The sequence below is a fragment of the Babylonia areolata genome, chromosome 7 (assembly GCF_041734735.1).
Source record: "Babylonia areolata isolate BAREFJ2019XMU chromosome 7, ASM4173473v1, whole genome shotgun sequence".
Taxonomy (NCBI): domain Eukaryota; kingdom Metazoa; phylum Mollusca; class Gastropoda; order Neogastropoda; family Buccinidae; genus Babylonia; species Babylonia areolata.
In genome coordinates, this window is record NC_134882.1 from 53,539,128 (window position 1) to 53,550,999 (window position 11,872).

At 47.3% G+C, this 11,872-nt stretch overlaps 1 protein-coding gene across 1 annotated transcript in view; it reads left to right on the plus strand.

Moving 5' to 3' along the window:
* Nucleotides 1-3,086: 3,086 nt before the first annotated feature.
* Nucleotides 3,087-11,872, plus strand: part of LOC143284112 (uncharacterized) — a 140,986-nt gene continuing 132,200 nt past the window's right edge. The window contains exon 1 of the mRNA XM_076590766.1: nucleotides 3,087-4,628. Coding sequence (XP_076446881.1) covers nucleotides 4,468-4,628 — 161 coding nt within the window. The 5' untranslated portion in view covers nucleotides 3,087-4,467. The remainder of the gene's footprint in view (nucleotides 4,629-11,872) is intronic.

The following is an 11,872-nucleotide window of genomic DNA, read 5'->3' on the forward strand; positions in this document are numbered from 1 at the left end:
TCTGGATGTCCCACACTCGCTGTATCTTTTTCTCTGACATTGAATCTGATATGAAGATGACAGTGTTCAGATTTGGGCTGACATGGTGGCAGAGCAAAATTAGCAGGTTGGTTCTCTCCAATGACCACTTGCATGTCTAATGGCAGTTTCAACAGTTTCAACGATCAGGTCTGCATCATTCTGGCTGTGAAGTGTTGGGTGTCCATTTGCCACAAACACATCACCAAGCATAGTGATAAGTCTCAGCTTGTTCACAAGGTTTGCTAGAATTTGTTTTTCCTTTTTGATGATAAAACGATAAAACGATGTCGGTATTGCAGTTGACTGTAGTTCCAACAATACGCCCTGTGTGTGTGTGTGTGTGTGTGTGTGTGTGACGTGTTTCCATTAATCAATACATTTATACACACACAAACGCGCACACCCGGACACAACGTGACGGACACACGCACGCACACACGCACGCACACACGCACACACACACTGACACACACTACAAACACACGCACACATTATAGGACGCTTACACCACACAAACGGACGGACACACACACGCACGCACACACGCACACACACACGCACACACACACACACACACACACACGTGGAAGTCGGACGAGCGGACGCACGGCGGGGGCAAAGGGAAGGGAGTGAAGCCTTGAGAGGAGTTGCGGCCCTTGCTGTGCGTGGCGTGCAACTCGCTGTGTGTGGTGTGTGCGACTGACTGACTGTCCGGGCACCGGGGCACCAGTCTGTGTGTGAGACTAGCTCCTCACCGGCCTGGCCCCTCTCACTGCACGGACTGTTGGTGGGCAGGGGGATCGCTCCAACACACACAACATGTCGACAACTTGTTCAACAACCGCTGAGACGGAGGGGAAAGTTTTGTCGAAAACACTCTCCCCGTGTCTTGGTGGTGATGTTATTGTAGGATTTTGTGTCAGGTTTCTCGTATTTGTATTTGTATTTGTATTTCTTTTTTTTATCACAACAGATTTCTCTGTGTGAAATTCGGGCTTCTCTCCCCAGGGAGAGCGCGTCGCTACACTTTAGCGCCACCCATTTTTGGGGGTATTTTTTTTTCCTGCGTGCAGTTTTAATTGTTTTTCTTATCGAAGTGGATTTTTCTACAGAATTTTGCCAGGAACAACCCTTTTGTTGCCGTAGGTTCTTTTACGTGCGCTAAGTGCATGCTGTACACGGGACCTCGGTTTATCGTGTCATCCGAATGACTAGCGTCCACTGGCACTCAAGGTCTAGTGGAGGGGGAGAAAATATCGGCGGCTGAGCCGTGATTCGAACCAGCGCACTCAGATTATCTCGCTTCCTAGGCTTACGCGTTACCTCTAGGCTATCTCTCCACAAGGTAGCAGACAAACTTTAATCACTCGGCCGCAAAACACAATACATCAAAACAACTTAATACTATTTTATGTTCAGTTTTGTCTTTTTTTTTCTTCTTTTTTTTTTTTTTTTAAGTAAATAATTCCTCTCAGTTCAGGACCACAGGCCTCCCACTGGCGAAAGTCCAACTGGCTACTTCTGGGACTAATTATTTCACCACTGCCGCAAACCACAACTATGATACATCAAAACAACTTGATACTGGTTTCATCGTGGAAGAAATTGAACCCCGGCGTTTCTACAGCTAGCTAAGAGTAGAGTTAATTATGAACGATGTGTTGTGGATGTTACCAGAGTGCCATTGTAACGGGGCTGCACAAAGTGCGCTGAGCCTCGTCTGTAAAGCCGCGGATAGAATTTTAATGCCGTCTTCAAACGGTGGATAGAATTTTAATGCTGTTTTCAAACGGTGGATAAAATTTTAACGCCGTCTTCAAACGGTGCCGATAGCCATTCAGCCGTGTCCGTATTTCCTAGGGGGTGGAGGGGAGTGCAGTGTGGGTGCAGTGTGGGTGGCGGTGTGGGGAGCAGTGTGAGGAGCAGTGTAGGGGGCAGTGTAGGGACAGTGTGGGGGCAGTGTGGGGGACAGTGTGTGGGGGCAGTGTGGGGGCAGTGTGGGGGACAGTGTGGGGGACAGTGTGTGGGGGCAGTGTGGGGGACAGTGTGTGGGGGCAGTGTGGGGGCAGTGTGGGGACAGTATGGGTGGCAGTATGGGTGGCAGTGTGGGGGGCATTATGGGGGGGGGGGGGCAGTGTGGGGGCAGTGTGGGGGGGCAGTGTGGGGGCATTATGGGGGGGGGGCAGTGTGGGGGCAGTGTGTGGGGGCAGTGTGGGGGCAGTATGGGGGCAGTGTGTGGGGGCAGTGTGGGGACAGTGTGTGGGGGAAGTGTGGGGACAGTGTGGGAACAGTGTGTGGGGGCAGTGTGGGTGGCAGTGTGGGGACAGTATGGGTGCCCCCAGTGTGGGGGGCATTATGGGGGACAGTGTGTGGGGGCAGTGTGGGGGACTGTGTGGGGGCAGTGTGGGTGGAAGTGGGGAGGTGGGTGGCAGTGTGGGGTGCAGTATGAGGGGAGGGGGCAGTATGGGTGGCAGTGTGGGGGGGCAGTGTGCGGCAGTTGAGGGTCAGTGTGAGGAGGCATCAGTACTGGGGGCAGTGTGGGGGGCAATGGGGGAGGGCAGTGTGGGGGGCATCGGTACTGGGAGCAGTGTGGCGGCGGGGTGGGGGTGGGGGTGGGGGGGCAGTGTGAGAGACAGTATGGGGACAGTGTGGGGGGACAGTGTGGGGGCTGTGTGTGGGGAAGTGTGGGGGGCATCAGTACTGGGGGCAGTGGGAGGGGCAGGGGAGGGGGAGGGCAGTAGGGAGGGGCAGTGTTGGGGGCATCGGTACTGGGGGCAATGGGGGGGGGGGGGGGGTAGTGTAGCCAGGGGGCAGTGTAGGGGCACTGAGGGTGGGGGGGCAATGTGGAAGCAGTGGGGGGAGGGGGGAAGTGTGGGGGACAGTGCGGGTGGGCAGTGTGGGGAGGGGGGGGGGACAGCAGTGCCGTGCGGGCGGCAGGTGAGCAAGCCGTGTCCGGACTGACAGAGCGGAGAGTGGCCCATCATTAATTCACTCCTCCCTCCCTCCCTACAGCGCGCCGCGCCGGCAGACAGCGCTCAGCCTTGACGCAGTCAGTGTGTGCCGGGGTAGTGATAACACGGCTGGCAGGTGGTGACCACTTTTTGTGACCTCTTTTTACTGGGCTGCTCACGTGGCCACCTGAAGCACAGAGCCGTCACCTAGGGAGAGTGCTTACTTTGGAACTGTGAGAGACTGATGGTAGAGGGACTGTACACTTTGGAACTGTGAGAGGCTGATGTTGGAGGGACAGAAGATTGCACACTTTCGAATTGTGAGAGGAGTAAGAAATAGAAAAAAACACACCAACAAAACAAAGAGAAATAGCACGCCACGAGCTCTCTTCAATCTGTCAAGGAGAAAATAACTATCAGCTCCGTCTTGAGTGTTGCAGTGGTGCCTCGTAGAGTTATCAGTGTGGACCACCTGTTGTGTTGCAAGGTGTCAGGGCAAGTCACACATGTCATGGTTTATATCAGTTATCTTTGACAAACTCTCGAGACTATTGTTCTGCATGCATGCAAGATTTTGTTGGGTTTTTTTTCAGATTGTAATCGCCATTTAAAACTTAAGATTGTTTTTTTTCATTTTGCAAAATATCTTAAGAGACTATATAATATTTTTTTCAGTTTTTTTTTTCATCGATGTAAGTCGACCAAAATCCGAAACTTCTTGAAGCTGAAAATAAACTGAAATGAGCATATAATTATTCATCATATTGACAACAAGAAAAAAACTTTCGCATAAGACAACTCTGTTAGTCGGACACAGTATGAAGGGACAACACTATTCACATTGTAAACAGACAATTATAAGCGCTTTGTGACCAGTGCCTGCAGCTTCAAAAACAACATTTTGAAATATAAACAGACCACAAATGTCGCTGTCCTAGAACCATTTTGAAGTATATACACAGACCACAAATGAAGCTGTCCTAAACAATATTTTGAAATATAAACAGACCACGAGCGTCGCTGTCCAAAACAATTTTTAGAAATATAAACAGACCGCAAATGTCGCTGTCAAAAGCAACATTTTGCAATATAAACAGACTACAAGTGTCACTATTTAAAACAACATTTTGAAATATAAACAGAGTACAGGTGTCGGTGTCCAAAACAATATTTTAAAATATAAACAGAGTACAAATGTTGATGTCCAAAACAACATTTTGAAATATAAACAGACCTCAATTGTCACCCTGTGACACCACCGGAAGCCGTCAGATAGGGGATTGAGGACGTGCACGTGGTGGGACGTCAGAGCGGAGATTGAGGACGTGCACGTGGTGTGACGTCAGAACGGTGATCGAGGACGTGCACGTGGTGTGACGTCAGAGTGGTGATTGAAGACGTGCACGTGGTGTGACGTCAGAGCGGGCATTGAAGACGTGCACGTGGTGTGACGTCAGAGCGGGCACTGAGGACGTGCACGTGGTGTGACGGAAGCATGGGCAAGTGGGGCTGTGACGTGGTGGTGGTGATGATGGTGATGACGATGGTGGGGGTGCAGGGCGGAGGGGAGTCCCCGGTCAGCGGCATCAACGTGACGCTGACGGACAGGGCCTGTCCGGTCAAACTGAAGCCTGCCTCCTCCACCCAGCAGCCAGGGTAAGGCATCGTGCTGTGTTGTGTGTGCTGTTTTGTGTTTGTCGCGTTGTGTTGTCTTGTGTTGTCGGCCAAGGTAAGGCGTTGTGTTGTGTTGTCAGCCAAGGTAAGGCGTTGTCTTGTGTTGTCAGCCAAGGTAAGGCGTTGTCTTGTGTTGTCAGCCAAGGTAAGGCGTTGTCTTGTGTTGTCGGCCAAGGTAAGGTGTTGTGTTGTGCTGTTTTGTGTTGCATTGCGTTGTTTTGCGTTACGTTGTGTTGTGTTGTGTTGTGTTGTGTTGTGTTGTGTTGTGTTGTGTTGTGTTGTGTTATGTTGTCAGCCAGAGTAAGGCATTGTGTTGTGTTGCGTTGTGTTGTTTTGTGTTGTCTTGCATTGTGTTGTGTTGTGCTGTCAGCCAGGGTAAGGCATTGTGTTGTGTGTTGTGCTGTGCTGTGCTGTGCTGTGCACATGTGCTGTGTTGTGTTGCGTTGCGTTGTCAGCCAGTGTAAGGCATTGTGTTGTGTTGTGTGTTGTGTTGTGCTGTACTGTGTTGTGCCCACAACCGCCCACACCCCATCCCCCCAGACACTGCTGTGTTGTGTTAACACAACGTATTATGACGCTCCGTATCGTATCGAGTCATATCATATCATATCGTACTGTATTATATCACATTTTGATCAAGTTGGTTGCATTCAAGTTTAATCGACTCTTACCTCCGGCGATATGCTGGACAGGAAGGGAGAGATGACGTACGTGTATCTAACACACAGCATATGATAGTCAGTCGTGTCCGACTATGACCATCAGAACAACAGAGGAGGCAACTGCTGTTCCGACTATTTAGGCTAGAATTTGATTATAGTGGAGAGTGTCTTGCCCAAGTACATTCCCACTCTCTCGGCCAAGAGGGTTTTAGGACAGTCGGCGTTGGGATGGTTCCCAAAGGCCAACTAGCCCACAAGGCTGCAGCACTAAGAGCCAGTGCAATTTTGCCTCCTAGTTTGAGAGTCATAGTCCTTCACAAAAGACTAAGCTGTAAATGGTTTCCCATTGACTGGAGAAACCATTGGTAATGCGGCTCTCGCTTTGCTGTTGGCCCAAATGTAAACTTATGTCAATCTGTGATATAAGCCGAGTGTTGGGCCTAGTACAATGACACCACCAGATGTATCTATCACTGCACTGACACCATCACATGTATGTATTTTGTATATGTATATGTATTTCTTTTTATCACAGCATATTTCTCTGTGTGAAATTCGGACTGCTCTCCCCAGGGAGAGCGCGTCGCTACACTACAGCGCCACACGTTTTTTTTTTTTTTTTGTTTTTTTTAATTTTTAATTTTTTTTTTTTTCCTGCGTGCAGTTTTATTTGTTTTTGCTATCAAAGTGGGTTTTTCTACAGAATTTTGCCAGGAACAACCCTTTTGTTGCTGTGGGCTCTTTTACGTGCGCTAAGTGCATGTTGCACACGGGACCTCGGTTTATCGTCTCATCCTAATGACTAACGTCCAGACCACCATTCAAGGTCTAGTGGAGTTAGAGAAAATATCGGCGGCTGAGCCGTGATTCGAACCAGCGCACTCAGATTCTCTCGCTTCCTAGGCGGACTCGTTACCTCTAGGCCGTCACTCCACCACACTGACACGACTAGGCTGACAGCGAGAGGTTTGTGATGGGGAAACAGCTGACAGAGAGAGGTTTGTGATGGGGAAACAGCTGACAGAGAGAGGTTTGTGATGGGGAAACAGCTGACAGAGAGAGGTTTGTGATGGGAAAACAGCTGACAGAGAGAGGTTTGTGATGGGGAAACAGCTGACAGAGAGAGGTTTGTGATGGGGAAACAGCTGACAGAGAGAGGTTTGTGATGGGAAAACAGCTGACAGAGAGAGAGGTTTGTGATGGGGAAACAGCTGACAGAGAGAGGTTTGTGATGGGAAAACAGCTGACAGAGAGAGGTTTGTGATGGGGAAACAGCTGACAGAGAGAGAGGTTTGTGATGGGGAAACAGCTGACAGAGAGAGGTTTGTGATGGGGAAACAGCTGACTGAACAGAGAGAGGTTTGTGATGGGGAAACAGCTGAGAGAGAGAGGTTTGTGATGGGGAAACAGCTGAGAGAGAGAGAGAGGTTTGTGATGGGAAAACAGCTGACAGAGAGAGAGGTTTGTGATGGGGAAACAGCTGACGGAGAGAGGTTTGTGATGGGGAAACAGCTGACAGAGAGAGGTTTGTGATGGGAAAACAGCTGACAGAGAGAGGTTTGTGATGGGGAAATAGCTGACAGGGAGATGTTTGTGATGGGAAAACAGCTGACAGAGAGAGGTTTGTGATGGGAAAACAGCTGACTGAACAGAGAGAGGTTTGTGATGGGGAAACAGCTGACAGAGAGAGGTTTGTGATGGGAAAACAGCTGACTGAACAGAGAGAGGTTTGTGATGGGAAAACAGCTGACTGAACAGAGAGAGGTTTGTGATGGGGAAACAGCTGACAGATAGAGGTTTGTGATGGGAAAACAGCTGACAGAGAGAGGTTTGTGATGGGGAAACAGCCGACAGAGAGAGGTTTGTGATGGGGAAACAGCTGACAGAGAGAGAGGTTTGTGATGGGAAAACAGCTGATTGAACAGAGAGAGGTTTGTGATGGGGAAACAGCTGACAGAGAGAGAGGTTTGTGATGGGAAAACAGCTGACAGAGAGAGAGGTTTGTGATGGGGAAACAGCTGACAGAGAGAGGTTTGTGATGGGGAAACAGCTGACAGAGAGAGGTTTGTGATGGGGAAACAGCTGACAGAGAGAGAGAGGTTTGTGATGGGAAAACAGCTGATTGAACAGAGAGAGGTTTGTGATGGGGAAACAGCTGACAGAGAGAGGTTTGTGATGGGAAAACAGCTGACAGAGAGAGAGGTTTGTTATGGGAAAACAGCTGACTGAACAGAGAGATGTTTGTGATGGGAAAACAGCTGACAGAGAGAGAGGTTTGTTATGGGAAAACAGCTGAGAGAGAGGGGTTTGTGATGGGGAATCAGCCGACAGAGAGAGGTTTGTGATGGGGAAACAGCTGACAGAGAGAGGTTTGTGATGGGAAAACAGCTGACAGAGAGAGAGGTTTGTGATGGGGAAACAGCTGACAGAGAGAGAGAGGTTTGTGATGGGAAAACAGCTGATTGAACAGAGAGAGGTTTGTGATGGGGAAACAGCTGACAGAGAGAGGTTTGTGATGGGGAAACAGCTGACAGAGAGAGATGTTTGTGATGGGGAAACAGCTGACAGAGAGAGAGAGGTTTGTGATGGGAAAACAGCTGATTGAACAGAGAGAGGTTTGTGATGGGGAAACAGCTGACAGAGAGAGGTTTGTGATGGGGAAACAGCTGACAGAGAGAGATGTTTGTGACGGAAAACAGCTGAGAGAGAGAGAGGTTTGTGATGGGAAAACAGCTGACTGAACAGAGAGAGGTTTGTGATGGGGAAACAGCTGACAGAGAGAGGTTTGTGATGGGGAAAACAGCTGACAGAGAGAGGTTTGTGATGGGGAAACAGCTGACAGAGAGAGGTTTGTGATGGGAAAACAGCTGACAGAGAGAGCGTGGTTTGTCCTGAACGCAACGTCGCTCACTTTTCTCTTTGTTTTGATACGTTTTTTTTCTGTCTCTGTCTCTTCATACACATGAAAGTAATTTATGTGAAAAGTTTTGTCAGACATGACTTTCTTCACAGGTCCCTCTCCCTGTGTTTTTTCTTTGGCATGTTTTTTTTTCTCATTCTGTCTTTCATCACTTGTTTCTAGGTCTGTTTGTCTGTGTGTCCATCACACTTCTCAACTCGATTGATGTGCACTGTCAGCTATTTTTCCCCAGGTGTGTAGAATGTCTGTACGAATAATGATTGATCCCTCGTGGGTTTTCCCTCAGTGCCTAGTCATCTGTCTTTTTCTGTTGTCATTGAAAATTGTGCGCGTTTCCCGTTTGCTCTGTTTCTGTCTGTGTTCTGTCGTCATTGAAATTGTGCGCGTTTCCCATTAGCTCTGTCTGGATTTCTGTCTCTCTCTGTCTGTGTTCTGTCGTCATTGAAATTGTGCGCGTTTCCCATTAGCTCTGTCTGGATTTCTGTCTCTGTCTGTCTGTGTTCTGTTGTCATTGAAAATTGTGCGCGTTTCCCATTTGCTCTGTCTGGATTTCTGTCTCTTTCTGTCTGTGTTCTGTTGTCATTGAAAATTGTGTGCGTTTCCCATTTGCTCTGTCTGGATTTCTGTCTCTTTCTGTCTGTGTTAAGTTGTCATTGAAATTGTGCGCGTTTCCCGTTTGCTCTGTCTGGATTTCTGTCTCTATCTGTCTGTGTTCTGTTGTCATTGAAATTGTGCGTGTTTCCCGTTTGTCTCTGTCTGGATTTCTGTCTGTCTTTTTCTGTATCAGTTTGTCTTTCCGTCTTTGTGTATTTCTTTGTTTACAGGTTACTGTGCCTTTTTTTCTGTCACTGTATCTGTTTATTCCTTTCTCTTTTCCTCTTTCTCTCTTAGTCTATGTCTTTTTCTCTGTATGTATGTCCCTCTCTGTCTGTCTGTCTGTCTCTGTCTCTCTCTTTCTCAGTGTTTCTCCCGTCGTGTGTGGTCAACATGATGTTGAAGTTTGTCGTTGCATTCGTTAAATCCCATGTCAAATGGACACGTGATGTCGTTGCATTCGTTAAATCCCATGTCAAATGGACACGTGATGTCGTTGCATTCGTTAAATCCCATGTCAAATGGACACTTGACCTTTCCCTTCTTCCGTGTTGTGAGAGAGTGTTCCAGACCAGACCCAACGTGCTGTATCTTTAAGAATTATATCCATGAACAATAATGCACCACACCGATTGTGTCTGCACGCCTCAGTGTCAAAAAGGATGACTCTGAACATATAGAGAGGCCACCCCAGAAGTCTATTTCACTGAACATACAGACAGGCCACCCCAGACGTCTATTTCACACAACATACAGACAGGCCATCCCAGACGTCTATTTCACAGAACGTACAGACAGGCCACCCCAGAAGTCTATTTCACTGAACATACAGACAGGCCACCCCAGAAGTCTACTTCACTGAACATACAGACAGGCCATCCCAGAAGTCTATTTCACTGAACATACAGACAGGCCATCCCAGAAGTCTATTTCACTGAACATACAGACAGGCCACCCCAAAAGCCTATTTCACTGAACGGACAGACACCCCAGAAGTCTACTCCACTGTCTCTAACACCACACACGCCGCTTTCACCCACCATCATCTTTTCCACATAGAAAACAGAGACGGGCAGAAAATAAACAAGATAAGGGTTAAACAGACTGACCTCTGTTGTGTGAAAGTGTGGACGGATGAAAGTGTGGAAGAACTGAGAGGATGTTTTGAGTGTACCTAGTGGAATGTATTGCTAGATTCATGTGAAAACATCCAAGGCTGTATCCAAATTGGGAGGGAGATGGGGGTGGGGTGGGGGTGGGGGGTTCGGGTGCGGGAGGAGGGCTGTGAGGAGTGTGTGTGTGTGTGTGTGTGTGTGTGTGTGTGTGTGGGTGTGTGTGTGTGTGTGTGTGCGTGTGTGGACGGGCGTATGTGCGTGTGTGGCGTGCGTATGCGTGCATGCCTCCATGTATGTGTGCGATTGCAAGGAGAGAGAGAGAGAGAGAGAGGGAGACAGAGAGACAGAGACAGAGACAGAGTTTTTAAAGAAGTCTAGCTGTTTACACTATAAGGATGCTAATTTTACTGTGGAATTGATTTTTGTTTTTCTGATTTTAAGCAGATACATCTTATTTTACGATAAAGATGCTAATCTTAGTGATGTAGTTGATGTTTTTTATGACTAGAATTGATGTTTCTATGCCTGTAACTGATGCTCCTGTGCCTTACTTGTATTTAATTTGGTTGTGTGTTTTGCATTTTAATGTTAATTTGTATTGACTTCACCACTGTATTTGTTTGATACGCTGTTCATGTGCATGTGCATATATACGTGTGCATGAGTGCTTGCGTACGGACGGGTGTGTGCGCGCACGTGTATGTATGTGTTTTAAATACTGGAACGTTAATATTCTTTATCGGGCTTACTTTGCTACGACTAAGTTGAGTGTTATTTTGTCATATGGTGTTGTATGCCAAATCTTACCGCTTTGCTTGTAATCTGTATGTATCAAAGACTTCTGCAAATTAATTTCTCTTCTGAGATTATGTTATTCTGATTCTGATTCTAAGGCGTTCAACCCCTTTCATATGCTGAAAAAAATGTTTCAAACTAGAATTTATTTGTCTTGGAAGATAACGACTCAAATCTTGTTGTTCTAAAGTTATGTTTTTCTTCGGGAAGAGAGCAGAGGGGGGAGACAGGGAGAGGGTGACAGAGAGAGAGGAGAAACAAGAAAGAGAGAGAGGAGAGTACTAATCAGAACAAAATGGTGCAAGACGATCAAATTGAATAGAAAGAAAAACAGGATTGAAAGAACATAAACTAATAAGAGATTTGCGACACTTTGGCACTTTGTCATCAGCTTAAAGTTCATGTGACAGGGGGATTATGTGCTTTTTTTTCAGTCGTTCTTCTCCAAGGTTTGGACAGTACACAGAAAACAAATATTTACGCATGTAACATCGACACACATCATATCAATACAAACACATATCAAAATACATAGAAATGCTGAAATAATCATTTATGCCTCAACATCAAAACCCATCATATCAATACGAACATATAATAACAATGTCCAGATTGTCCATCCAAATGAGAGAGAAGAGACAGGGAGAAGGTATTTTGTATTTTTTGTATTTTTGTATTTCTTTTTATCACAACAGATTTCTCTGTGTGAAATTCGGGGTGCTATCCCAAGGGAGAGCGCGTCGCTATACTACAGCGCCACCCATTTTTTTGTATTTTTCCTGCGTGCAGTTTTATTTGTTTTTCCTATAGACGTGGATTTTTCTACAGAATTTTGCCAGGAATAACCCTTTTGTTGCCGTGGGTTCTTTTACGTGCGCTAAGTGCGTGCTGCACACGGGACCTCGGTTTATCGTCTCATCCGAATGACTAGCGTCCAGACCACCACTCAAGGTCTAGTGGAGGGAGAGAAAATATCGGCGGCTGAGCCGTGATTCGAACAAGGGCGCTCAGATTCTCTCGCTTCCTAGGTGGACGCGTTGCCTCTAGGCCATAGGCAACACGAGAGAGAGGAGAGATATGGAGATGGTAATAGAGTGGGAGGGGGGAACAAGAGAGAGAGAGAGACAGGGAGATGGTAAT